The 27,709-nt window shown below is 51.3% G+C and overlaps 1 protein-coding gene across 1 annotated transcript in view; it reads right to left on the bottom strand.

Annotated features, from left to right (window-relative positions):
• The window catches only part of RYR1 (ryanodine receptor 1), a 110,268-nt gene extending 86,261 nt beyond the window's left edge, over positions 1-24,007 (bottom strand). The window contains 24 exon segments of the mRNA XM_033127196.1: positions 256-567; positions 1,319-1,402; positions 1,904-2,007; positions 2,232-2,336; positions 3,667-3,883; positions 4,884-5,076; positions 5,585-5,826; positions 6,322-6,455; positions 7,150-7,268; positions 7,353-7,448; positions 7,530-7,665; positions 10,756-10,951; positions 11,455-11,576; positions 13,451-13,615; positions 13,751-13,907; positions 14,401-14,475; positions 14,626-14,719; positions 15,636-15,729; positions 16,000-16,112; positions 16,460-16,538; positions 16,637-16,711; positions 17,727-17,831; positions 18,804-18,923; positions 23,797-24,007. Of these exon segments, the coding sequence (XP_032983087.1) occupies positions 256-567; positions 1,319-1,402; positions 1,904-2,007; positions 2,232-2,336; positions 3,667-3,883; positions 4,884-5,076; positions 5,585-5,826; positions 6,322-6,455; positions 7,150-7,268; positions 7,353-7,448; positions 7,530-7,665; positions 10,756-10,951; positions 11,455-11,576; positions 13,451-13,615; positions 13,751-13,907; positions 14,401-14,475; positions 14,626-14,719; positions 15,636-15,729; positions 16,000-16,112; positions 16,460-16,538; positions 16,637-16,711; positions 17,727-17,831; positions 18,804-18,923; positions 23,797-23,844 (3,185 nt within the window). The 5' untranslated portion in view covers positions 23,845-24,007.
• Positions 24,008-27,709: the final 3,702 nt, after the last annotated feature.

Below are 27,709 nucleotides of genomic sequence, written 5' to 3'. Positions count from 1 at the left end.
ACTGGAGTCAGAAGTCAGGCCAGTGCTCACTGAGCTCCTGCTCTGGCTGCTCGGTGCGTAGCCATAGCCCAGGCACAGCTTGAATTAGGTCACGATTAGTCAAGATCAGGTTCAGGGTCGTGGTCAAGTAAGGGTCAGGGTTGGGGGTAGGGGTCCATGTCGTAGCTGTAACCCATCCAGGGCTGAGTTACGTTGCGTCAGAGATCAGGGGTCGGGGTCAGGGTAGGTGTTAGGTTAGGGGCCAGAGGTCAGCACTCACTGGGTTCCTGGTCAGGTGGCTCAATGTTGTAGCCATAGCCTAGCAGGGTGCGCACAGCCTGGCAGAGGCTGTCCCGGTTGCTGCGTTTGGTGGCCTCGTCCAACAGGCGGTAGGGCACGAGGCGAGGGTTTCTGCGTGCGGGGATGTCCTGCACAGCACTGTAGCTCCAGCCCTGGGCCACACGGTCTCGTGCCCACACGTTGTGCCCGTTCTCTGCCAGCCTATCCACCAGTGTTGTCTGCGCCGGTGTCAGCCGCACATGGCTCAGGTCTAGGGGCGCCGGCTTATACCCGTTGCTCATCATATACCTGTGGGTACGGCGGGGATGGCGAGGAGACCCTCCCCTCCACTCTTGGCTCTGTGCTGTGGGGTCCCTGCCTCTGACTCTTGTTCCCAGGATCTCAGGAGCCCTGAGTTTGGGAATTTCTAACCTTTGATCTGTAACATCAGGCTTCTATGACTCCCTTGAACAAGCTTTGAGATACCTGACCTCCAATCCTGTGACCTTAGCAAGGGCTTTCACTCCACTGACCTCCGGTTTCTGTGACCCCTTTATTTCGATTTGAGGAGCCTTATCTCTGACCCTGGAACACTCTGACCTCTCACCTCTAGCTTTGAGGTTTCTTATCTTTGACCCCAGGACCTTATAGCTCCACATTCCTGGCTTGGAAGTCCTTGACCTCTGAACCCAGGATCTCTGACCGCTCACCTATCATTTTAGCTCCCTTACTTACAACTCCAACAGCTCCTCACCTCTTTCCATTGATCCCTGGCCTCTACCTTAGAGAAACGTCTTCTGCTCACTCATTTTCCTGCCTCCACGGCAGAGTACGACCCTGAGTCCCAACCCACTCCATCCCCCGCCCAAGAACTCCTGATTCCCCAACCCTGACACCTCCCCAGGGCACTTACCACTGACCCTGTGATCTTCACCCTAACCCTCAGCCCCTTCGTCTCTGACCTCAGCCTCCCCACAAGACCCCTCGAGCTTCCAACCCTCACCATGGTACCCCCGCCCCTCATTCTATTCCCCAGGTGGGACCTGCTGCCCACACTCACGTCTTGGGGAGTTTTGTCTTCTTCAGGTTTTCCTCCGCCTTCTCATCTGCCATGCCCACATGGCAGCCCAGTGCCAGCAAAGTCCTAGGGCAGGGGTCAGGGGGACGGGTCACACCACACAGGCCCCTTCCCCTGGCTCCTCTCCCACAGTCCCTGTCGCCTGTGTCTGGCTCTCCAGCTCTCTCCACATCTCTTCCTGGCTTTCTGGGTGTTTTTGTCCCTACCTCTCTGTTTCAGTCTGTCTCTCTGATTCCTGTTTTTCCCTGTTTCTGTCTCGTTATCTCTTTGACTGTGTCTGTTTTTTCCCATCTGCCTCTTTCCATCTCCTTCTGCGTCTCTCTCTCTCTGTCTCTCTCTCTCTGTCTCTCTCTCTTCACTGACTACCCTGCTTTCTGCCTTGGTCTCTTTCTCACTCTCTGTCAGTTTCTGCCTCACAATCCCTGCCTCCTTCTCTCTCTGGCTCTCTTTTGTCTCTTTTTGTCTGTCTCTCTCATCTTCTCTCTCAGTCTGTCTCACTGTGTCTCGCCTTGCTGTCCTCCCCACCAGCAGTCAGGCCCACCCCTTGCTCCATGGTACCCCCCTCACTTGAGTGTCTCCCCCGACATCTGCAGGTTGTAATTCCTCTCGGGCTCTGGCAGGCTGTGGAAGTCCACAAGACATGGGTGCAGCCTCTTATTGTCATCCCGAACCTGGAGAAACCCCGGGGTCAAGTCTTTGGTTCCACTTCCGTCCCCACAACACTCCTAGACCATGACCCCTAACCTCCCACCCTTACTTCTGCCACCCCAAACCCAAGTTCTCCCAGTGCCCTAAAGGCCCTTCCCCCAGCCACTGTCCCCTCCGTTAGTGAGCCATGCTCACTGCCCCGCAGCAACTCTAGCCTGACTCCCTCAGGCTGCAGGCAGCCCCTTACCGGGCCATAGGTCCAGCCTTGCTCGATGCGAGTCAGTGCCCAGAGTTCATGGATGTTTTCTGCCAGCTTCTCCCGAATACGCTCCAGATGGGGAGGCAGGACAATCTGGGAGCAGGGGACGTTTGTGAGTCCCAGAGTCACTTCCAGCCTGCGCTGTGACCCCTCTTCTGGAGAACAGACCCCCAGCACATTCTTCTGACCTTTCTTGCTATTCTGAGCCCTGTTCCCCATTACCTCACCCTGACTCTAAGACTGACATCGGCCGAGTAAAGATTTAGCATCATCAGAATTAAGGGATTATCTGGAAATGGGTCTGTCTCCCCTATGTCCTGGGAGCTCCAAGAGGACAGGACCTGGGCCTCCTAAGTCTCTGCCATTTTCCCAGGCTTGCCCAGCCTAGAGCCAGGCCCAGAGGAGAGGCTTAGGAAATGTTTGCTGAATGAATGAATGAGTCTTTTCTTCTCTGTGCAGTGAGGATCTGAACATTACTTAACTCATAATACCTCATAAGGATTCAGTGAAGTCACTTTCATAAACTACTAAATGTTATATAGTTTATATAAATGCCTGGCACATTGTGGATACGTAATAAATATTTATATTGTTGCTCTTCTGCAGGCAAGAGATAATGATGGTTGGAGCAGTGTGGGCCGTGGAGAGGAGAGAAGTGGGTGGAAGGACGTCTAGGAAGCCAAGGGGACAGCCCATGAGGCTGACAGGTTGGGGAGTGGGGTGGGGAGATATCCAGGAGGAGGCCCAGGGCTCTGGCCTGGCTACAGCGGGACGGCAAGTTCACCCGGGAATAATACTTCTACTACTGCTACTAACAGGAACCATATTGAGTACTTATTCAGGACAGTGTTAAGTACTTCACATATATTAATTAATCTTCACAACAATGCTATGAGGCAGGCTCTATTGTTATCCCCTTTTCCTCAGATGAGGAAACTGAGGCACAGAGAGGTGAAGCCACATGCCCACGGTGACATACTGAAAATCAAACCCTTCCGGTCAGGCACTTGAACGTGACTTATATCCCCTCCTATAGGGACATGCTTGGAGGGAAGGTGAGGTGTTAGGGTTGGGATAAGAGGAGTGGGAGAGGCCTGGAATAGACAAGGTGCCCAACAAATTATAGGCTTTGGAATCAGACCACCTGGGTTCAAATCAGCTGTGTGACTTGCATAGGTTGCTTAACGTCTCTGGGCCTTGCCTTACTCAACGGTAAGTTGGGGGTAACAATAATCCTTTTTTAGGGGGCTACTATGTGGATTCCCTGAAACTGGGAGTCTGCCTTAAGAGAGTCATTTGCCTCTTCTCTGCCTCAGTTTCCCTATCTGTTAAACAAGGTTCCCATCTTCCAGTTCAGCTCCCTACCTGCCTGCCTCCTAAGGGAGTCTGCTTCTCCAGGAAACCTTTGCAGGGGAGGCAGTACCTGAACAGTGTCCACAGGGCAAGGAACAAAGTCTGTGTGTGAGAGGCAGCGGCTGGGGCCCACCAGGTGTGGCCCCCGGGGCCCCTCCCGCCGATACTCCTTGATGGGCTCCAGATGGAGTTTTTCTCGTGGGAGCACAGCCTCATGGCATGGGGCGTAGCCAGGAGGGGGGAGGAACTTGAACTCGCCATGGTGGCCACCAAGTAGGAACCGCACCCTGGATGGAAGAATGAGGTCACTGGTGGGGTAGCTTAGAGGGAACAGTCTGTGCTCAGTAGGGGTACGGGAGCAATCCTGGGATACCTGAGGTCACTGGGAAGCCATAGGCTCATGGAGGTCATTTAGGAGTCAGAAAGGAAATTCTAAGGTCAAAGAGAGTGTCTGAGGCCAGTGGGAATCATTGGAGAGCAAAAGAAGGAAAGTGTGGGGTCACTGGGGAGCCAATGCAAGGTCGCGGGATGGTCCTTGGGAGGAGCTAGGTCCACAGAGCATTTGGGGATATTGGAAGATTTGGGGAAGATGAAGAATAAGGTCATTTGGGAGTCACTGAGAATCTGGCAGTAACTTGGAGATAACCCTAATTGCCACTGAGTGGTGAATGGGAAGTCATTCACAGAGCTTGGGGCCATTGGGAAAAGACTGAGTTATTGAGAGGTCTTTGAAATACTGGAGTCAGTGAGCGGTCACCGGGAGATAGATTACGGAACGACTGGAAGATCCCTGGGGGCTGCGGGGGTCCCTGAGACACTGTTAAGAGCATGGAGTCATTAGGAGAGTCCAAGATCACTGGGGGGGGGGGATCCCTGGGAGGGTTTAGGGTCATTAGAAGATCACTGTCAGATTCTGGAGTCGTCTGGAGGTCATTGGAATGGCATAGTGTCGTTGGGACAGTCTGAGGGCATTTAAGAGGTCACCGGGAGAGTCTGGAGTTATTAGAAAGTCATTGTGAAATTTTGGGGACACTTGGAGGTCACTGGAAGGACATGAAATTGGGGAGAAGCTGCGGTCAGTGCGAGGGTCTGGGTCATGGGGGAGACACTGAAAGTGTCTGGGATCATGTCATGGTCACCGGGACTTTCACATACGGGTCTGGCCAGTCAGTCCTAAGAGTAGGCTGTTGGGTCCTGGCCTCACAGAAGGCTGTGGAGTGCTCGGGGAAGCCGTCTCGGGACAGTCCCAGGTCTGGGGACTGGCAAGGGGTAGGGGCAAGTCCTTACTTGACACCAGCCGAGAAGCTGACGACAGGGAAGAACAGCCCATCGAGGTTGAAGGCCTCAAAGACCCCCTGCACAGGATAGCCGTTGATGCGGAAGGAGATGGATGGAACACTGAGGTCCAGGCAGCAGCTGACCACATCCTCAGGGGCCAGGAGGTGCTGCCCTGGGTAAGTCACCAGGCGTGCCACGTGTCCTGCACCAGGGTCACCAGGAGGGAGGGGTCAGAAGTCAGAGGTCCCATGGGACCAATGGTCTCAAGAAACAAAGGGCAAGTATTAGAGGATCCTATGGGGTCTGGATCTTGGAAACCCTAAGATTAGGGTGGGTCCTATAGCTCTGCAATCAGAGCAGAGGTCAAGTTTCCCCTGATGCTAGGATTCTGAGAGCTGTGGGTTCAGAGATGAAAGCTCCCCTAGAGTTAGGGTTCTGGAGCTTTTGGGGTCAGAAGTCAGACAGCAGAGATCATAATAATCTGGGCAGTTTCCTGGGGTCTTTAGGGTCAGAGGTCATACATGCTCTGGGGTCAGAGTTCTGGAGACTGTGAAGAAACATGTTAGGGTCTTGGGAAACGAGGAGTAAGGGGTCAAAAGTTGGCCTGTTTTGGGGGTCAGTATCCCAAGAGTCCCAAGTGTGTGGGGAGAGGCTTAGGAACTCTAGGTTCAATGGTCAGGGTTGAGGGTCCCCTGGAAGGGTCCAGGTACCTGTCCAGAGATGCAGCCCGTCAAAGCCGTAGGAATAGAGGTCATCGCCAACCCCGTTGCCGCCCCAGCCCTCGCCGCCCCCAGGGTAGGGGCTGTAGCCCTCAGTGAGGGCCCAGCCCACCCGCAGGTGGGTGGCTTGAGCTGTCAGGAATGGAATCACTTCATCCACCATCACCTCAAAGTACCATTTGCCATACTGCGTGGAGCCCTCTGCTCGGCCCACAAAGATGTTAGGGCGGATGCTGCAAGAGAGATGGGGCGAAAGACGGGATGAGGGAGAGGTGGAGAGGAGAGTGAGGTTACTGCAGGGGTGGGGGAGAAGAGGGAGAGACAGAGAGACAGGCAGACAGAGAGAAAGAGCTAATACACAGGAAAAACAGAGGCAGACATGGAGATAGAGATAAAGAGAGAAAGCAAAGACATCAAAGACAGAGAAGAGATGGTAGAGATAGGGGAAAAAAGATGGAGGAGAAATAGAGAGAGAGAGAAATAGGAAGAGACAGAAGTGGGAGGAGAGAGAGAGAGAGAGAGAGAGAGAGAGAGAGAGAGAAACAGAGGCAGAAATAGAGCAGGGAGAGGACAAGCGCGGGAAGCCAGGTGAGCCGGGGCAAGAGCAGACATCTGTGAGGACCAGGTGTTAAGTCTGGGGGTAGGAGCTGGAGGAAGGGACAGCCACCTGGGTGTGGAGTCTCTGAGATAGGGTGAGATCGGGGTGGGGTCAGGGGTTCGGGCCAGACCTGGTGACATAGTTGATGAGGTTTGTCTGCAGCAGAAGCTCACGGCCAGGGAGCAAGTTCTCGGTAATGAGATCTTGGTTGGAGCGCACAGCCACGCCATTACACACACACAAGGAACACAGCACATCCAGCACCTGGAAGTCAAGGTCAGAGGTCAGAAAGCAAGGGCACCAGGGCAGGAGTCTATGGGAGGCCCTGGGTGGGAAGCTGTGTCAGGACAGGAGATGGGGATTTTGACCAAGGGGAGGTGGAGAAAGTGGGAGGTCAGGGATCACAGAAAAAGGTCAAGGGTCAACAACAAAGGTCAAACGAGAGACTAGGGGTCTCATGAGTTGAGATAAAACATTAGCAATGTAAGAAAGGAGAGATTACAGTAAGAGGTTAGAGGTCAGGGGAAGAGTGAAAGGGTCAGGTCAGTGAGAGAGCACAGGGGTCAGGATGAGATGTGAGACCAGCAGGGGTTGCCACCTTGTATGTTCAGGGGCCAGGTGGATCATGCAAATCTGTGAAGTGGTTAGAAATAACACAGTGGGAACCGGTAGGACCTGTGGCAACATGGAGAGTGTATATGCACCCCACCTAAAGGGTATAAAATTGGAAAAATATAGGAAATTTAATAAACTATTTCAGAGAGCTAATGAAGTACATCTGTGACCCAGAATCCATTTAAGAACCATGAGTTGGAGACCCTTGTGTTGAGATGTAAGCACATGGAAAAGGAGTCCAGGTAAGAGATAAGATAGAAGAGGGGAATAGGAAGTTTTGAGGCTGAGGGGTGTGGTCAGGGTTCAGAGTTCAGGGGATGATAGGTCAGGGGCGAGGGCCGACCTTGTGGTTCCTCCCGTGTTTGTCCAGCAGGGAGATGATGGACTTGATGTGGTTCTCTTGGATGATGTTCAGGACCTCAGGACTCTCAATCAGGACGCAGTACAGCACCTCCAGGATCCCTGCACAGATAATCCAGAGAGAGGTGAGGTGGTTGCGGCCCTCCCCTCCCCCAAGTCCCAATCCCTTCCCCTGGGTTCTCCTACCAGATGAGGCCTCCAGTCGATCCAGCTTGCTGACCAACCAATCCAAGTTGGTGGAAAAGAGGGCACAATTTGTACGATTGCCACGGATCAGAGAGGCTAAGGGTGGAAAGAGGGGTCAGACCCAATAGGAGTTGGCACCTGAGGAGTTCCAGGAGGAGTCAGGACTAGGGCCCTCACCCAGAAGTTCATAGAGGAGGTTTACAATCTCTTTCCAGGACTCCGCTGCCTCCTCCCCGGCAAATTCAGCAAAGTGGGCAGCGGTGCTGTAGACATTTAGGCGGTCAATGCAATTCAGGACCAGGGACAGCATCCCCTGAGGTGGGGAAAACAAAGGGTCACCACAGAAGTCCCAGGCCCTCCCTTCCTGGCCTTTCTTGGACTTCATATTCTTTCAGCACTAGTGACAGTGAGTTCCCAGATCTAACCAGTACCATTAGCTCCATCTGCCTTCATTTCTGTCGTCCTCCTTTCCTCCTTGGCTCCCCACATTGGTCCCTGTCCTCTGTGCCTCTGTCCCCAACATAATACAGCCTATTAACATCAGGACTGAATTTGGGCTTCTCCTTTCCAGTGTTCCTTCTATCCTTTCCACTTCCAAGCACCCCACTCCTGGTCCCAGCTGGCCCGGTTCACTCTCCATACCAGCCATCAGAGATTTTTTTTGCTTTCTCTTTTTTTTTTTACATTTTAATCTTTTGTCTTTTTTTATTGTGAATTATAACAGACATACAGAAAAGCACATAGAACATATACAGTCAATTGTTGTCACTCGTGGTGTTTAGGTTCTGTAAAGTCACCGTGAGTACTGAATAAGTGAATACTGAACCATGGCTCCTGGGGTAAACAGAGGCAGTTCCTCTGAGCACATTTCCTCCTGGGCACATTTTTGTCAGTCAATCAACACACACTCTTGTTTTATGTGTATTTCTGTTTAAACACACTGACTTAATATATAATGTTGATTCATTAACATTAAATTCACAGCCAACAGCACGCTAACTGATGCCTGAATGAAGCTTATCTCACACACACGTTTTCTCTGTAAGGCCTTCTTATGTCTGAGAAACCAGACAGCACTTCAGCGGTACATTTAGGGGCCATTTTAACAGCAAAATCAACAAAAAGCACAAAAATGCAAAATAATGTGGTACTAAATATACGGTGAAAAGGACACTTGTTTACAATATGCGAGTAAAATGAGAGGGCAGAGTATCGCCTTGTTCAACCTCAGCTGGCAACATGCATGTCAGATGACTAAGATTTTTTGCCAGTCTGCACATGGCCACAAATGTGCTGCTAGTATTGACTTGGAGGTTACAAATAAATTTTAGCAGGTAGGCAAATTTGCAAATATAGAATCTGTGAATAAGAAAGAGCAAATGTATATGGTTTAACAAACCAATATCAAGAACCCCTGTATAACCATGACCCAGGACAAGAAAGAGAACATTGCCAGGCACCCAGAAGTTGCCTGGAAGTCCCTTCTGATTACACAATCCTCTCTACTAGGGATAAACCGTCATCCTGACTTTTATGGAAATCCTTTCCTTGCTTTTCTATTTTTACCACCTATGTATGCATCACTAAACAATCTAATGGACTTTTGCCTATATTTGAATTTGGGATAGACAGTAAGTATTCTTTTGTACGTAGATTATTTTGCTCAATATTATGGTTTAAGATTCAAGAACATTGTTGCCTGTAGCTGTAATTTGTTCATCTTCATTGCTGAGTGTATTCATATCCATTGTATGATATGCCACATTGTGGGTCCATTCTAGTGGTAGTAGACATTCAGGCTGTTTCTAGTTATAGGCTATTACAAACAGTGCTGCTGTGACAATTGTATCTATACCCTGGGGCCCGTATCACAAGGAAGAGAAGCAGTGCCTCATGGTTCAGAGCACAACCAGGTTGGGGTCACAAAGACTAGCTCTGCCACTAACCAGTTGTGACTTTAGAAGGCCTAACCCTCCTGTGGCTCCAAAGCCAAAGTCCTCACCATGGCCTGGCCCTTGTCACCTCTCCGTCCTCATCTCCTCCCATTTTTCCCAGCTTACTCTGCTCCAGTTGCCCTCCTTGCTATTCTGGAGCCTGCCAAGCACACTCTCACCGCATGGCCTGGGCACTTGCTCACTCCTGTCTCCTCTCTATCCTTCCCCTAGTGTGCACATGGCTCCCTTCCTTCTTCCTTCAGGCCCCCTGCTTGACCGCTCCATTTTAAATTGCAACACCCTCAGCACTCCCTGCTGCTGCCCTGCTTTAGTTTTTTTCCTTACACTTATCATCATTTACTATACCATAAAATTTTCTTATTTTATTTGATCATCTATCCTTCCCCTATGTCATCTCCATAAGGACAAGGATTTTGTCTGTTTTGTTGACAGCCATATCCCCTACCATTTTTATTTATCAGATGAGTTTTTTTAACCTCTCTGAGCTTCAGTGACCCATCTGTAACACGGAAATTACTATCGCCCATGGGATTATCAGAGGATGTAATGTATATAGCACTCTTAAGACACAGCAAGGGCTAACTTCAAGGTAATAAATACCACTAACACTTATACAGCATCTACTATGTGCTGGCACTGTTCTAAGCACTTTGCGTATACTAACTCCATTCCATAAGTAAGTTTTGTTATTGTTACTATTATCGTTTCTGGGTCTGCCTTCCCCATCAGACTGGGAGCCGGTGAAGAGGAGGGGGACCAAGTTGGAAGCCTTTCAATGAACATGTACCCCCATCACCCTATGGAGACATCAGATCCTCTGACCTGTCTAGCCCCTCCTCCAACACCTCTCAGCCCCTCCCACTCAGACTCCACATATCTTCCCTTCGTGTTCTCAAACTCCCAGCCCCGACCCCAGCTGAGGTCCTTCCCCGGCGCCGGAAGACCCACCTCTGGCCTTGCCCCCAGCCCCAGGCCCCACTCTGGTTCTGACCTCCCACCCGCAGGGCACACCCCCACAGACACCATCCCTGAGTTCAGCGGCCTCTTGGCGCTCATCCTTTGACTTCTCAGGACTTGTCTTAGCCCTGAGCTACACCAAGGACCCAGCCCTTCCTTCCAGGTGAGGGAACAAGATCGGCCCCCCCTCACCGCTCGGGTTCCATCTAGCTCTCACAGGCTCTGCCCCTGCTCCGCCGTGTGCCCTGCCCTTCAAGGGCCACCAACGCAGCCCCGCCCCCCAAGGCCCCGCCCCTTGCGTGTCTTCCACGCCCCGCCCTGTTGGCACAGGCGCAGGTCCTTCCTCGTGTCTCTCCCTCCGCCCCACGCTCTCTCAGACCTCTACTTCTCTGTCCCTCAGGCCCCACCCCACCGGGCGCCGGGGCCCCGCTCCTCCTTATGCACCGCCCCCTACACCCACAGACCCGGTCCCTCCCCGGCCTCAGCCTCACCTCCTCCTGGAAGAGGCTCTGGCGGTTGCGCAAGCTGCGCAGCTTGGTCTGCTTCTCCTCGTGCTGCAGCTCCTCAGAGGGCGGCTCGAAGTAGCCAATGAGGTCCTGCAGGCTCAGGATGACGCCCTCGATGGGCAACGCTGTGCCAGCTGGCGGCCCTGAGCCCCGCGGCTTCCCGCTGAAGCTGTCCAGGCTCCTGCGGGAACCGCACACTTGTCAGCCGGGAGCCTGGAAGGCTGACTGTAGTTGTGAGGCGCTCTCTCGAGTATCACCCCCAGCCCCCAGCACTCCCACAGACACACCTATTTAACAGAGGGAAAGACTGAGACTCAGAGAGAAAAGGGCATTGGTCTGAGGTCACATCGTGGCCAAGGGCAGAGCTGGAACTAGGTCTCGAGCCTGTTGTAGGCACAGGGGTGGGTGGAAGCAGGAGTCACGGCTGGGGAGGGCCAGGGTCAAGGGTCTGGGTGTCAGGGATGTGAAAGTTAGGCAGTGATCAGGGGTGCCAGGTCAAAGATGGTTATCAAGGTCAGATTAGAGGTCAAGTATGTAGAGGAGTTTAGAGGTTAGTGGTCATATGTATGTTAGCAGGGGTGTGGATGTCAGAGGTGAGATAAATGCAGTCAGGTGCCTGAACCCTAAGAGCATGAGGTTCAAGGTGTGGCCTGGCACCCAGGGCAGAGTGGGAATGTCACTCACTTGATGAACTGATTGTACAGGCCAGCCGTGCTGTAGATCATGCGGGCAGCCTGGGACTCCTCCTGCTGGCAGCGGGTCAGCGACAGTGCATCATCCATGTGGCCCTCCTGGTGCAGCATGGCCTGACAATGGGGGGACAGAGAAGTCAGGAGGGTGCCCAGCCACCCAGGGCCATGAACCCCAGACTCTAGCCCTGAAGCTGCCTCCTTCCTCCACCAAATCTCTCTGCCAATCCCTTCCTCTTTCTATTCCTCTTCATTCATCTGTGTCTTTCATTCTTTTTCCTTTATCTCTGTCTATGTCTCTCTCTGTCTGTGTCCCACTTTGTTTCTGTCTGCCCATCTTTGTTTCTCTCTCCTTATCTCTCTCTCATCTCTATCCCACACTTGTGTCTCTTTTTCCTGTCTCTCCCTCTCTGTCTCTTACTATCTTGTCTGTCTCCAGGCCACACCCTCTCCTCTTGTATCTACAACTGACTCAACATTCCCCCACCACAGCGCTCCAATGCTCTAACGGCACTCCACACTTAACATGTCCCAGACAGAATGCCTGACCACCCCTCAGTGAGGGAGGCCATCACAGTGCCGGCTTTCCCCAGAGCTGATCTCTCCAGGGCCTCGTTTAGTCCGTAGCTGTAAATATCATCCTCTGCTCATGTTTCCAACTACAGTGGTACCTCGGTTTTCTAACATAATCCGTTCCGGAAGACCGTTCAAGTTCTGAAACATTTGAAAACCGAGGCACGGTTTTCCCATAGAAAGTAATGCAAAATGGATTAATCCGTTCCAGACCTTTAAAATCAATCCCTAAAACTGCAAATTTAGCATGAATTTTGCTATCTATTGATACCATAGATCCATAAAATTTACGGCGTTCATAAACTGAAATGTTCATCAACGGAGACGGTCGAAAACCGAGGTACCACTGTACAAGCTTCGTTTTTTGCAAACAGGTGCCTCCCGAGTCTTCCCACTCATCCACTCAGCAAGTCTTTGTTGAGTGACTCTGTGCTAGACGTTGGGGGTAAAACTGCAGGTCCCTGTCCTCCTAAGCTGATACTTACTTGACTGTCCCCAACTTGGTTAATGGCACTTCCAACTTTCCAGTTGCAGGGCGAAAATCATGGCATCATCCTCAACCTCTCTCTCTCTCTTACCTTGATTTCTAACCTGTCAGAAAATCCTGTTGGCTCTACCCTCAAAATATAACCAGAATCTGCCACCTTTCCCCGTGCCACCATCCCCACCATGGTTCTGTCTGTTGTCATCTCCCACCTGTACCTTTGCAGCAATCTCCTCCCTGGTCTTTCAGCTCCAGCTCTTGCCACCCCAGTCTGTTCCCACAAGCAGCTAAGGAACCGGAGTCAGGTCACCACCCTGGCCTGCTCAAAACTCACTCTCATGCAAGGTAAAACCAGGACTCTCCCCAGGGCCGACAAGGCCCTACATGACCTGCTCCCATCTCCTTTCTGTCCTCATTTTACCCCTCTACTCATCTTACCCCCTACTATCCTTCAGACAAATTGGATCTTCTTTCTGTTATTGCAACAAACCATCCTCAAGGCCTTTGGACATGCTCTTCCCTCTGTCAAAAGTAGCTTTCCTACTCTTCAGGTGTAAATCTACATACTTCATTAAAAGCAGTTTATTCATCATTTCTGAGCACTGGGAAGGCAGGGAACAGGTGTGTATATCTTGCCTATTTTTCCACACACACATCCAAAACAACGTGAGTACTCATTAATTTGCTCAATGCTATTCTCAGTCTGTTTGTCACTCTTTGTCTTTTCCATCTCTCTCTCTGTCTTTCTCTATTTTTCTGTCTCCATATCTCTGCCCCTGCCTTTACCTTTTTGCCTGTCTTTCTCAATCTCATTTTCTCTCTCAGTCTGTGTCTTTCTCTCAGTCCTGTCCTCAAACTCATGAAACCTCAGGCCTGACCACCCCCCAGGCTCCTTCCTGTCCCTGCCCACGCCTTCCCCCTACCAGGTACCCACCTTCTTCTTGAGCACGCCTAGACGCAGGGCTTTAGTGTCTGGAGCGGCATAGGTGAGCCACAGGCCAGACTCCACATGCTGCACAAAGCATAGCGACTCCCCGTACTTGATCTCAGGGGGGCCCATGCCTTCCACGTCCCGCTTAGGGGCCACATCCAGCTTCTCCTGCAGGGGCATGGGGCAGAGGTCAGCCTCCTCTGCCTGTGTAGTTAATGGGGGAGCCCCACTGACAGACTGCAGCGTGGGTCCTGGGGCAGGATTTGGGGCTTCAGAGGAGGAGGGCAGCCTGACCCCACCGACCTTGGAGATGCGGAAGCAGAAGGAGGTGGCCTTGGTGTGGGCCTTGCTGGCGTCAACCACCACCAGGCCCTGGTCCTCAGTGAGCGCCAGGTACCGCCCCGTGGTGACATGCCGGATGCGAAGCGGCTGGCCCCAGCGCAGGTGGCTCCCACTCCAGCTGCAGAGGGTGAGGGCAAGGGGATCAGAGGGCCACCCCGCAAGCCTCCCATGGACACCACAGGGAGGTCCAAACCTCCTCAAGCCCCCAGCCCTCTTCCCAGACCCAAACCTTCCTCAGGGCCCCTAAATCTCTCTTAGGACCCCCAGTCCTTCCTCAGGAAACTCAGTCCTCTCTCAGGCCCTCATAGCACCCTGTAAGCTCCCCACGTGGCTCCAGTTTTCCCAGGCCCATCGTTTTCTCCCCTCCACTCCCCTCACTTTCACTTGGGACCCCCGATCTCTCCCTCAGGAACACCCCCTATCTCCCAAGACCTCCTTTTCCTCCAGGATTCTAGGACCCTGAGGACTTCATCGCTCTCTTGCGCTCCCCTGATTTTCCCTCAAAGCCCTCTAGTCTCTTCCTCAGTTCTTCCTTCAGGACCCTTTCTCCCCGACCAGCCCCCACAGCCCCCGACCCCTTCCCTCGCCTAGCCACCCCCCACCGCCTTCACCTGATTCTCAGAGGTTCCAGTCTCCAGAGGGAGCGGGCATGGGTGCACACAGCTCCCCCCTCGTAATGGACAAGTCTGGGGACAAGGGACACAGAGAGGTCAGGGGTTCAGTTTCCAGTCCCCAAGAATCTGATCCCTAATGCCACTCGTAGGACCCCAGGTCCCCAGCCAAACTTTGCCCTCCCTCACTGCCCTCCTCCAGGGTCTCTTGCCTCCCGCCCAGACCTGCGCTGGTCATCACTGTCAGCAGGAGAAATAGTCAGACACTCATCCATGTGTCCGTGAAAAAGGCGGAGGACGTGGCCCCCAGTCACATAGCCTGGAGAGGAGCAAGGGAAGATGGTCACTGTAGGGCTGGAGCCCCAGACAGGCCCAGGAGCCAAAGCAGAGTCCGAGGACCTGCTTCTCCCCTGTGGGAGGCTGGGGGCTGGCTTTAGGGTTGCAGTTGGAGATCTGAGTTTCAGGGTATGAAGTGTATAGTTTGAGATTTAGGCTAAGTTTGGGCTTAGTTTAGGGTCTGAGGTTGAGGATATAAGTTTGGGGCGTCTGGGTGTGCAAAGCTGAGGTTGGGGAGTTTGGATTTTTGAGGTTGAGGTTAGAAGTTTGAGTCTCATGTTCTCTGATATTTACTGGTTCTGAGTTCCAGAGCTTAACTTAGGGCCTGGGTTTATGATGGTTGTCTCTGAAGCAGGTGGGTCTGAGATTCAGGATCTGTGCTTTGAGTCTCAGCTTGGGTCTGGCATAGGCTCTGAGAGTTGTAGTCAAAGTTTTGGTGTCACACTTTGGGATCTTAGCATGGAGGGTTGGGGAGACGACTTTGGAAATTTGAGGGTAAAGTTGGAGGTCTGAGGTGAGTTGACGGTGATTTGGAGTCTTAATTAGAGGTCTTGGTTTGGGGATCTGGGTTTGAATTTGGGGGCTTTGGGTTTGGTGGCTGAGGCTTGGGGTCAGGGATAAGCTTTAAATTTAATGTTCTAACCTTGGATCTAAGTTTAGGGGACTGGTTTCCATGACCTGAGTTTGGGGTGTGAGCTTTGGGGACCAATACTTTGGGGTCTGAGGGGGGGCATCTGATACTGAGTTCTGGATTTGGGGTCAGTTTGAGATCTAAGTGTGAGGGTCATAGTTTGGGGGGTCTGAAGATACAAGGCTCTGTTTGGACATGTCTGAGGGGCAATGTGGGAGATCTGTTTGGGGGGGCCTCAGTTTAGGGGCCCGAAGTCTGGGGCTCTTACCCTCTTCACAGCCGGAGGAGATGGGGTTCATGTTCCACAGGGTCTGCATGAAGGAGGCGTCAACCTGGAGCTCCCCACTGGCCGTTGACAGGTGCTGGGGACAGCCCGGAGGTAGCAGTCAGAGACAATGGTGGGGGGGGGGGGGATAGTTCCAGAGGCAGAAGCCAAAACCAGGGGTGGAAGCCCGCAGTGGGATGGGAAGTGGGAGGGGTGGCAGATGGAGACAGAAAATAGAGATCACAGGTCAGGAAACCGGGATGGAGTCAGGATGTTGGGGCCAGAGACCAGTGATGAGATGGGGCTGACCCCTTGCGCCTGTAACCCCAGGGACAGTAGCAGCCATGACAAGGGTGGGATTGCTCACCAGGTAGCGCTCAGAGGAGACACTAACGAGGATAAGATCATCCCCAACACGGACCTTTTCTCCTTCCGACCTCTGCTTGGAGGCTGGGTGCATCGTCCACCAGCAGGCCTCACCTGTGGAGGGGACTGTCAGGATGATGGCTGCCGAGAAACTCTTCTCCAGTCATTCCCAGCCCTGAGCCTCTCAAGCCTTCTGCCCCAAATTCTCCTATTGCTGCCACCAACTCTATGACTCACAGTTCCCCATTCCTGCCCTTGGACCCTCTGCCTAGGGTTCCCCCACGCTGGCCCAATTCTCTCCAGCCAAATGTATCCATCTGTACCCCCAGACTCTCTGCCCCAAAGCCCCCCATTGCTATCCCCAGAGCATTCCCATGCCCACCCCATCGTTCTGTGGACCTTCATACCCCAACTCCCTGCCTCGCCTGGCCCATCACAGCCCACCCCCTCAGCCCCTGCACCTGTTGCATCCTCCTGCAGCCCCACATCGAAAGCCAGCTTGTCAGTCATGGAGCGGGAGGTGGTCAGGCAGCTCAGGTACTAGGGTCATAGAGGGAGGTCAGCCTCCTCCTAGCAGGAACTGCACTCTTGGCTCCCTGCTCCCCCACCCCCACCCCCGCGCCCCCAGATGCACTCACCATGCCACTGTGTGCATGCCGGAGCAGGATGGCATGGCCATACAGGAGTGTCCTGTGTCCCCCACCCTGAGAAGACTGCGGGGTTGGGGAGGGAAGGCACAGAGTGAGAACAGGTGGCCCCCAACACACCTGGCCTATCCTATAAAATACCACGCTCAGGCCTAGATGCAAGGAAACCTCCGCTCAGACTCTCAACAGACTCTCTGCCTCAGTTTCCCCACCCATGGAAGCAGGGGCTCTGTCTCTGAGAAGTCTGTGGATGGGATATTCTGTGTTCCCCAAAGCCCATTTTGTCCTCCCTGTCTCCTTCACCTTGTTAACCAGGCCCCCAAGTCACATAGGGAGGCTGGACCCCTCCTTAGGTACCAGGGACACCCCAGTATCTCATGTTCCCTGGACCTCGGCCCCTCTGCTCTAACCTGTCACAACATGGCTGAGCTGCAGCCAGTGTGCACTGGTACAGTCCTTCTGGTTGTTAAAGATCTGAACATCACCCATAGGGACCTGCCCTGTGCTGCCACACACCCCCAAGCACAAGGAGACTCGGCCCCCTGGGGGGGGGGTGACACCCGGTTGCTCGACTGCACAGGATTTCCATCCCAGCTCTCACAGGCCCGTACTCTGAGGGGGCCATGTGTTGGGGCCATGTGATCACATGATAGACCCACTCCTGGACCAGAGGGGATCCACACTTAGGATGGGAGAGGTGAGGGGATAGGTCCCATGCAGATAGAGCTGGAATCAGGGTCGGGGGAAAGGATGCAAAAGAGGAGGAAGGAGCAGTAGAGGGGGACAGAGGTTCAGACCCCCCCCTTCCTGCCTTCCATCCTGGCCTGTTCTGGGCTCCACAGCCCCTGACAACTGGGGTGGGGAGACACCCCAGCCCCGGTGTGCAGGATGTGGGCCCAAGAGGCAGGCCTGGGGTCAGGAGACGTGGGAAAGACAGGTGACACCCAAGGCCAGACCTACCCACTTATCCAAATTGAGGGCCTGTTGGGGGCAGGGCAGAGAGAGGAAGAAGAGCAGATGGTAAATGAGCCCAGGTGCTCCCTCCCGTAGCCACCCGTCCAGCCCGGGGGTGGAGCCTCACCTCCACGCCGGCCTCCACTGTGTTGGCTAGCATCTCCTGCAGGGCTCGGACAGACAGGGACTGCTCCAAGACGAAGCAGCAGATGGCCAGATCTGGGGGCACTTTCTGGGGTGGGGGAGAGATGTGAGCAGGGGACCTGAAGGCCCGGAGACCTGGTGCACCCCTGCCCCTAGTCTAAATACCCACACCTTTTAAAGACCCAGACCCAAGGCTTCCCCTAAGAAGCCGTGCCCTCTGCCACCTGCTTCAAACACCTTGAATCTTCACCAACACCACAGAAAACACCTCTGTTGTGCCTCCCTCAAACACCTGAACCCTGCCCAAACCTCACAGAAGCTTCCACACTACCCTCCGACTTAGGTCCCCTAAACTCCACCTAATCTCAGAGGGAGCCTCGACCTGTGCCTCTGCCCTCAGACACACTGTGCCTGCCCCACCTCCAGGAGGCGTCTCTCGCTTTCCCTGCAGGTAACCCAAATCTCTCCAACCCCAGAGGGATCCACACGTCCAGCCATGACCAGCGCCGCCCCAGTTCCTGCTTGCCCCCTCAGATACTGTGAACACCGCTGCAAAATCACAGGAGGGCAACCTTAACCCCCTTCCCAGTCTCCCACCTGTCACCTCTGTCACCTCCGACTCCTAGACACTCTCCCTCTTGGACCCAAGGCTCTGGGCCCCCTACAGACTTCTGCCCCCATCAGACCCCACATCCCCTCCCTCTTCCAACCCCTGCCCCATCCCCCCAGGCCAACTCCTCTCTCAGACCCGGAGTCCACCTCACCCTCAGCCTCCAGGCTCCTTCCACCTCTCAGCCTCCACCCTGTCCCCAGTTAGCCCATTGCCAGCATGCCCCCAACCCTCCAGGGCCTGTCACCTTGGATCCAATGCCCTCTGCTCCCTCAGAAACCTTCCTTCTAAGACCCCCGGGCCTCCTGCCCCTCTCTCCTCAGAACTCCCCCCACCCACCTCAGACCCCCAGCCCCTTTTCCTCTTAGCCCCCTCCCCGTTTACTCTCCTGTCAACACCGTCTCTTCAGACCCCCTCTTCCCCTGGCCCCGCCTTCCCTCCAGAGCAGACCTGGGCATTGCTGGTGGGCTCCAGGAAGCAGAGACGGTTGCCAAAGCCCTCGGCGGCCAAGCAGAGTTTGAGCTGCTCCTTGAGCACCGTGGCGCTGCACTGCAGGACCACATCGTCTTCCTGGGGGCGGGACCCAGGGGTCAGGGCTTGTTGGCGTCCACATCACACACACACTTCATACCTCGGCCACTCACGCCACACTTCTCACAAAACAGGTACCCACCCTTGCAATTTATCAAGTAGGGGCCTTTGCTGAGCCCCCCACAGACGGCTAGCATTCCCATGAGATAAGAGCCAGTGTCGTCCCCATTTTAAAATGGAGAAACTGAGGCTCAAAGAGGGGACATGGCTTGTCCAAGGCCACACCACTGAGAAGAGGAGGAGCTGGGATTTGAACCCCAGTCCAGTTGGCTCCAGAGGCCTCCCAGGTGGGGTCCACAAGGTGAACCATTAGAGGGTAGAAAGTATGATCACCTCACGTTCAATGGCCTTTAAGCTCAGCTTTCTCTGATTTCTCTTCTGTGTACTGTCTTAATAATAGCTATCATTTAAGGGGCACTTTCTGAATCTGGACAGAATGCCAGAATCTGGACAGGATCCTGGATGGAGGGGAAATGCCACAAATAGCAACATGCTCTTTGTGTTCTAAGGGCTACCTACATTTTATGAAACTTGTTTCAGTTAAAAACAGGAGTGTGAATGCACCTTACTTACCCATAATACCATGGATCAACAGTGTTGCCGCTGAGGTCAAAGTTGAATAAGGACTGTGAATTAGACAATGGTGCCACAATACTAAATTTTCCGACTTTGTTACTACTGTTGTTTGTAAGAGACTAGCCTTGTTTTTTAGGAAACAGACACTGAAGTATTTAGGGGTTAAGGCTATCATGTCCACAACTTACTCTCAAACAGTTCAGGGGGAAAAAATGGAGAGAAAGAGAGTGAGAGAGAGAGAGAGGAGAAAGCAGATGTGCCAGATCTTAACATTTGGGGAAAATGACTGAAGGCCATATGGGAGTTCTTTGAATTAACCTTACTACTTTTCTCTAAGTTTGAAATGATTTCAAGATTATAAATTAAAATTATAAATAAAATAGAAGCACTTTCTATGTGCTGGGTCCCTTCCATCCAATAACTTACCATGCATTAACTCATTTAATCCTCACAACAGCCCTCTAAGGTAAGTCCTATTATGTGAACCTCTGGAAACTGAGGCCCAGAGAGGCGAAGTAACTTGCCTGAAGTCACATAGCTGGCATATGGTGTAGCTATTAGGTATTTGATCTCAACTCTGTGGCTCTATATGCCACACTATTAGAACAATAGACCACCTCTTAAAATATTACTATAGTAGCCCATACCTACATTGATAATTCATATAAATACACACGGGGAATGCTCAGTGTTTTTACTGATAGAGGTCTCCATCAAAAGTGATGGAGACCAAAGTTCTTCATTGCTAAGGAAGGCAGTGGTTATTCTATCTTATAGCCAAGGAAACAGGTTCAAGGGGCTTAGGTGTCCCGCCTGAGGTCATACGGCTTCCAGCCCTCCCAGCATATCACACAAACACATTCCAACCCTCAGTTTCAACCCACACAGGCAGCCCTCAGTCTGTCTATCCAGCCGACGAGGAGGGAGTGAGGGTCGACCCTTTGGCAGGAGGTCCCACAATTGCTCTATTCTGTAACCCCCAACAGTGACATCCTGGCAGCTGCGTACTCAGGTGCATCATATAGCTTGCATTTACTAAGCATTCTGGTCCACTATGCCTTATGCTCAGGGCTTTACACTCATTTGGTAGACACCTACTGAGCATCGACTATTGCCAGTCACTGATCTAGGTACGAGCTATAGAGCAGCAAACAAAATAGGCAGAAGCTGTCCTCATGGAGCTGACATTCTGTGGGGGAGATGCAATAAACAGGTGAATAGATTTATAATTTTAATGTCAATGATAAGTGTAATGGAAAAAATTACCCAGGGTGATGTAAGAGAGTGGCTTTTGGGGTAGGAATGACATCAGTGAGGGGGTGAAGTGACAGCCTCTCCAAGGAGGTGACATTGAAGCTGAGCCTAACACTCTATCCCAAACTGTAAAGCTTATCCAAGTAACGAGAAAGAATCAGGCCTGATCATCTCTGGGGGAAGAACATTCCAGGAAGAAGGGACAGCCTGTGCAAAGGCCTGTGGCTAGAAGGGGCCAAGTGTGTTGAAGAATAGCAAAGGGGACAGGATCGTGGTGGCAGCAGGAACGAAGAAGAGAGAGGGAGATGAGCTCAGAGAGATATCGGCATGGACCCCTGGAATCCTTATAGTACATATTTTTCTCCTTGAATCCTTATAGCACAATTTTAGTTTGTGTGCTGCTGAAGGGAGCACTGTCCCCACTTTTCAGATTAGGAAATTGAGGCTCAGAGAGAAAAAGAAAAATCACTTGCCCAAAGTTAGGAAGCAGGCAAATGGCAAAGCCAGGATATAAACCAAAGACAGGGGGCCTAATTGCTGCATCAGTGATTCTCCAACTTACTTCTGCATCAGAATGAAGGGGGGTTGGCCTGGTTAAATTGCAGCTTCCTTTCTCCACCAGCACTCCTTTCCCCCTCCCCCACCAACCAACACCAGGAGCCTGATTCAGTGGCTCTGTGGCGAACAAGGAATCTGGATCATTAACCAGCCCTCAGGAGGTTCTGACATAGGCCATGCTTTGAGAATCCCCAGACAGGGTGGGGCTAGAGGTCGCCACCCATTAAAGGGAAATGAAATCAGTATGGGGGTCCGTGGCCACCACGCTTAAAAAGGGAAATAAGTACAGCAAGGGCAGAAAATAGCAACATGCTCTTTGTGTTCCAAGGGCTACCTACATCTTATGAAATTTGTTTCAGTCAAAAATAGGTTTGTGCATGCACCTAATTTATCCATAATAACATGGATTGAAGGCCACATGATGTCTGTCAGCAAGGGAACTGGCAAACAAATGGTGCCATGTTTACAGAATGAATGGAATACTACTCAGCACCAAAGAAATGAGCTTTTGATACATGCTACATGGATAAAGGTCAAAACATTATGCTCAGCTAAAGAAGCAAGACAAGCATATATTGTATATGAAATACAAGAATGACTAATAGAATCTATAGTGACATAAAATAGATGGGCAGGGTGATTACCTCAAAGAGCAAGAGGGAACTTTCTGGGGTAAAGGAAACGTTCTGTCTTGATTATGATGGTGGTTACATAACTATGCACAGTGTGTCAAAATTCACTGAACTGTAACACCTAAAATGAGTATAATTACTACACGTCAATTATACGTAAATAAAGTTGATTTTTTAATAATGTATGTGTGTAGGTGCATGTCCTGGGTTGCAATATAAAATATATTTCTTACTGGTGGAATGAGGTCCAAAAAGTTTGACAAAACCACCACACAACCTCAATAAATTTCAGGAGAACACACTCTGTCTGTAGCCAAAAGATGCCAGGGCCAGGACTCTAGAACTTAACACTGGCTACCTTGGCAAGTCTGAGCCCAGTTTTCCAATTGTGAAAGCAAGAGGGTTGGGCTCCAGGGGCATCCAGAGATGACACTTCCTGGCCTTGACCTTGGGCAAATGACTCCACCACTCAGGCCTCGGTTTCCCTCACATCTCCCAGGAAGATAAAGATAGGGCCCTACCTCAGAAGATAGGGCAGCGAGGATATAATTAGATGCCTCGGAAGGCCGAGGCCCTGGGCACAGGGCCTGACGTAGAGTGGCTCAGGGGCTGATAGCCACGGCCTTGGTCTTATTAGGGCCAGGGAGGAGCGGGAGCCCAACCCATCATGGTGTCTGCGAAGGGGCTGGAGCTGGGGCAAGAGTCTAGGGTGAAGCTAGGCCTCTTCCCACAGCCACATGTCCAGCTGTCCCTATCCTTCACTAGCAGCCCCAGCTGTTTGTTCTTCCCTCCCAGGAAACCAGACCGGCTTACCAGGGTCCTATTCTGGGTCCCGAATGCTGTGTCAGCATTTCCCAGGGCTCAGAGGGGGATGGGAGGGTCTAGTGCAGGGTCAGCAGACCTGGCCCAAAAGAGAGAACATCTCCTTCCATACTCACACCCCACATTCAGCTGAGCCACTGGGAGGGAAAAGTGGGAAGGACTCCAAGATGGGCCTTCCCTCCCCCCATCTCCCTGTCTCCTGCCCAGGCCCCAGAAAAGTGGGCTATTCTGGGAGAGACACCTGTTGTTCCAATTCCCATCCCTGCCCCCAGCCAGGGATCAGAGATGCAGGGAGAGACAGAGCTAGAGAGGCAGAGCAAATGCAGAGGGCCCGAAGCCAAACAAACAAAGACAAAGCCAGAGACAGGGAGACAGAGACACACAGACCACCCAAAGAGACTGATAGGGAGAGACACTATTCAGAGACCATTGACAGCCATATTTGACCCTCCTCCCCAAAACCAAGGAGAGAAGAAAGAAGACCCAAAACCCAAGGGACCCACAGAAGACCCCCAAGGACTTGGAGTTCAAAGGAGATGGGTCTTCCAGCTCACCAGCCCCCTTCCCAAGAATTTAAATAGGTCAGAGTCTGGAGCAAGAAGAGAATTAGGGCTGGGTGGGGGGGTGGGGGACGGCTAAATTAAGCTCAAGAATTAGAACCACCTCCCCTAAGTGCCTGCTTCCAGGGTGGTGGGAGGGGGTGCTCCCTCATCGGCCCCCCTTCTCCGGGACAAATCGCTAATGTCAGAAGAGAAGGCGGCTGAAGATCCCCCACCCCATTCTGCAGTAACAAATTCTGCTAATTCTCTATGGTGAGAAAGGTGGGGGAGTGTGGGGGACGAAGAGAGACAAAAACTGAGAAAGACAGAGTGACACTCACCCAAAGGGACAGAGGAAGAGACCCCGAGTCTCAGAGACTACCAGCAATCAAGACAGACACCCAGAGACAGAGAGACATTCAGAAGGACCCGAGCGATAGTCCGAGAGACCCATAACACAGAGGCACGCACCGTCCGCAGGAACTGGACCTCATCCTCGCCTTCTCCTCCGTCACCCATGATGCCGAGGCCCAAGGGGCCGGTGCTGAGGTTGAGGAATAGGAGGAGGGGGAGTCAGCCTGGGCGGGCCAGGGTCAGACACCTCTGGGGACGTCAGAGGCACCCGCGAGGCAGATGGAACTGCGAAGAGGACCTGCGTGCTGGACAGAGCTGGAAGGAGGTCTCCGCCCTCCGGTCCCCATTGGGCCAGGACGACACAGGCCCCGCCCCTTCGCCAGAGCCTCGCCCACGGACCCCAAACCTTAGCCAGAGGTAAGCGTGGGATGGTGCAGGGCTTAGGAGTGTCTAGAAGGTAAGTGTCCTCTCTCCAACTCCACGGTAAAGAAGTGGCCATCCTCCCATTTCACAGACTGCAAACTGAGGGTCTGAGCAGGGAGCCCCTGTTTGATGTCATACAACAGAGCGGGGATGTGCACTGGCTCTCCGGACTTTAAAAAGCCGCATATATAGTGATTAAAAGCAAGGACTCTGAGCCAGACAGTCGGATCCGAGTCTCATCCTTGTCACTCCCCCTGTGTGACCTTGGACGAGTCACTTCACCTTTCTATGCCTCAGATTCCCTCAACTGGTAAGAAGGATATTAATAGTACCTACCTCACAGGGCTGTTGCAAGGATTAAATGAGATCATTTATTTACAGCACTTAAAACAGTACCAATGCATAATAAATGTTATGCAAGTGTTACTATTATTGCTGTTATTGTTTCTTATTTTATTATTATTATTATTACTATTAAAATTGATGAAGCAGGAATAATACCCATAGCAGATGTCTTTTGTGTGCGCGTTGCATTTCAGGCCCTGAGCTAAGATCTTTTTACAGCATCTCATTTAGTTCTCACAACAATCCTGACATTATTCACATTGTTTAGAGAAGGAACTAAAAATGTGTGGTCCTTACCATGTATAATTGTAAGGTCACGACCAGAATAAATGATATAGTTCTCACAATAATCTTGTGAAGCCAGTAGAGGTCTGACAATTAAGTTCGCAAACTTGTTGTAACCATGTTGCTAACCTTTTTTTGATATCAGAGGGATTATTCATTATGAATTTGAACCAACTGGACAAACAGTTAACCAAGTTTACTATTTGGAAGTGCTGAAAAGGCTGCGTGAAAAAGTTAGACGACCTGAACTTTTTGCCAACAATTCATGGCTCTTGCATCACAACAATGCACCAGCTCACAGGGCACTGTCTGTGAGGGAATTTTTAGCCAGTAAACAAATAACTGTATTGGAACACCCTCCCTACTCACCTGATCTGGCCCCCAGTGGCTTCTTTCGTTACCTGAAGATAAAGGAAATATTGAAAGGAAGACATTTTGATGACATTCAGGACATCAAGTGTAGTATGATGACAGTTCTGATGTCCATTCCAGAAAAAGAGTTCCAAAATTGCATGAGGGGTGGACTAGGTACTGGCCACAGTGCACAGCTTCCCAAGGGGAGTACTTGGAAGGTGACTGCAGTGATATTCAGCAATGAGGTATGTAGCACTTTTTCTAGGATGAGTTCGCGAACTTAATTGTCCAAACTTGTACTCTCATAGAGCCTATTTTAGAGATGAGGAAAGCTGAACACAGAGTGACCTGCCCCAGGTCACACAGCGGCTGAACCAGGGATTTGAACATAGAGCCAGGGTTCTTAACTATTCTGCTTTACTGGCTTGATATTTCTTTAAAATCTCCTAATTATGACAAAACCCACTTCCCCAGGGCCAGATCCTGACTCCAGTGTTCTAACCCTCAGTCTTGCCAGAGGCCACCCGAGTCCCTCCATGCCTACCTGGGAACCACTAGCTGAGCCATCCCTTTATGCAGATTCAGCGCCCTGGGCTTTATAATACTAAAGGAGCCTGTTGAGGGGTATCCAGCTCTGTCCTGGGAGCTCCGGTGGAAGGCCTCTGCAGTTCCCTGAAACAGGTAGCTGTGAGGCCTGGAAGCCAATTCAGGAAGCACACACACCTGGGCCTCCTGCCAGAGAAGCAACTTCATACCTCTGGGCCTCAGTTTCCTCCTCTGTCAACTGGGCTAATTTGGAATAGTCCCTGCCACCTAGGGTGGAGGGGAAGATTCCATGAGGAATCCAATTAGAGCCTACTGATTGATAACTGATTGATACAGGGATCTATTAAAACTATTAACACTTAATGGTGCTTATTAAGTATACAAAGCAATATCTTTCAGTTCATTAAAATTATACATTAAATGTTAAGTGTATAATAAGTTGCTATGTATTACATAGCTAAGTATTGATATATTGATACAATTGTAATACATAGCACGTAAGTTTTACCATATTATTGAATTACATGATGCATAATTATATCTTTAGGCTAATATAATTACATAGTACAATACAGTTATATGTTTACCTATTATACATGATATAATATACACATATATATTAAATATTGTTTTTCCTTAGAATTTTATATATAAAACTATTGGGTGTCATTATGCATTATATCATAAGTTATTAATAGTGTTTCTCTTTTTTTGTCAGTCATCATGTATTTGAAGACATACTCATGTTGCTTTGTGGGTCCTGGGCTGTGTCTGGGGGGCTTGCAGGAACTCCCTGGGGCCTGTCCCTCTCTGTTTAGCTACCCCCTCCTCTGGGGGTGGACACCCAGGCTGCCCGCAGCTCCCTGGCAATAACGTTACAATGACTATCCTTGTATATGTCCCCTTATGGAACTAAGGAAGGATGTCTTGGTCTGCACACCCAGGAGCTAACTGCTGGGTGACCGCTCCATGCCACACTCAATTTGACTAAGTAGTGCCAAGTAGCCCCTGGAGAATGGCTGTCCACGATCAGTGTGTGAGGATCCCCAGGTCCCCACATCCCCAAACTCCACTTGGCATCTTCCAACCTCAAATTTTTGCCAGACTCACTGTTGGATGACTCACTGTTGTTTTAATTTGCCCTTCCCTGATCAGTTACCAGTCATTTCTAGCATCTTCTCAGATGCCTGTCAGAGTTTTGCATTTCTTTGTCACCTGTTCTTTGCCCATTTTTCTATCAGAGGTGCTGTCTTTTTTTCTTGCTGATATTCTAGATAGTAATGTCTCATTGATTTTAGACATTGTAAATCCCTTTCCCTGCTCTGTCATCTGATATTTGTCCCATGGTGTCCTCGTTAAAATAAATCCTTATTTGGATGTTATCAAATGCACCCTTTTTATGCCATTTGAGTTTTTGTGGTTGCTTCAGAAATCTTTTCCTTTGTGGTTTTCCTTTGTTGTTGTTGGTGCTGACCATTCCCGCGGGCCTTGAGGGCGGCAAATACACCAATGCCAGGACCTTTTCTGACCTCCCTCCCTCTGTGAGGTTTCTCTGAGTCCTGGGGGTTTGGAGACACTCTCACACTCCAAGCTCGGCCCAGCCAGGAGCGTTCCATCACCTCATGAGATGCAGGTGCTGAGGACATGGGCTAAGAGACAGACAGCACGTCATGGAGAGCACAGCTTGAGACCAGGGGAGGGAAAATGGAAGAAGGAAGAAGAAGAGATGCAGAGAGGGGGGTCTGAAACTATATAGTATGTCATGTCATGGAAAAGCTAAAGAGAATGGGCTCTGCGCTTGTCTAAATTGTTCTGTTGTGAAAAAAACATCCACGATGACTTCATTTAGTGAGAAAAAGAAAGGAGCAAAAACATATTGCTAAGAGAGCTTTGGTTGAATTGACTAATATATTAGGTTTGGCAGAATCATGTGAATCACTGTGACCCATTTATTCCACTCCTGGGTATCTACCCTATCGAATCACACACTAAATGTTCATCAGAAGAAAGGTGCTAGAATGTTCACAGCAGCAATATTCACAACAGCTCCCAAATGGAAACAAATCAAATGCCCATC

This window comes from Rhinolophus ferrumequinum, chromosome 15 (assembly GCF_004115265.2).
Source record: "Rhinolophus ferrumequinum isolate MPI-CBG mRhiFer1 chromosome 15, mRhiFer1_v1.p, whole genome shotgun sequence".
In the NCBI taxonomy this organism is placed as follows: Eukaryota; Metazoa; Chordata; class Mammalia; order Chiroptera; family Rhinolophidae; genus Rhinolophus; species Rhinolophus ferrumequinum.
Note: the sequence above shows the minus strand (reverse complement) of the source record. Positions and strands in the feature narration are given on the sequence as shown.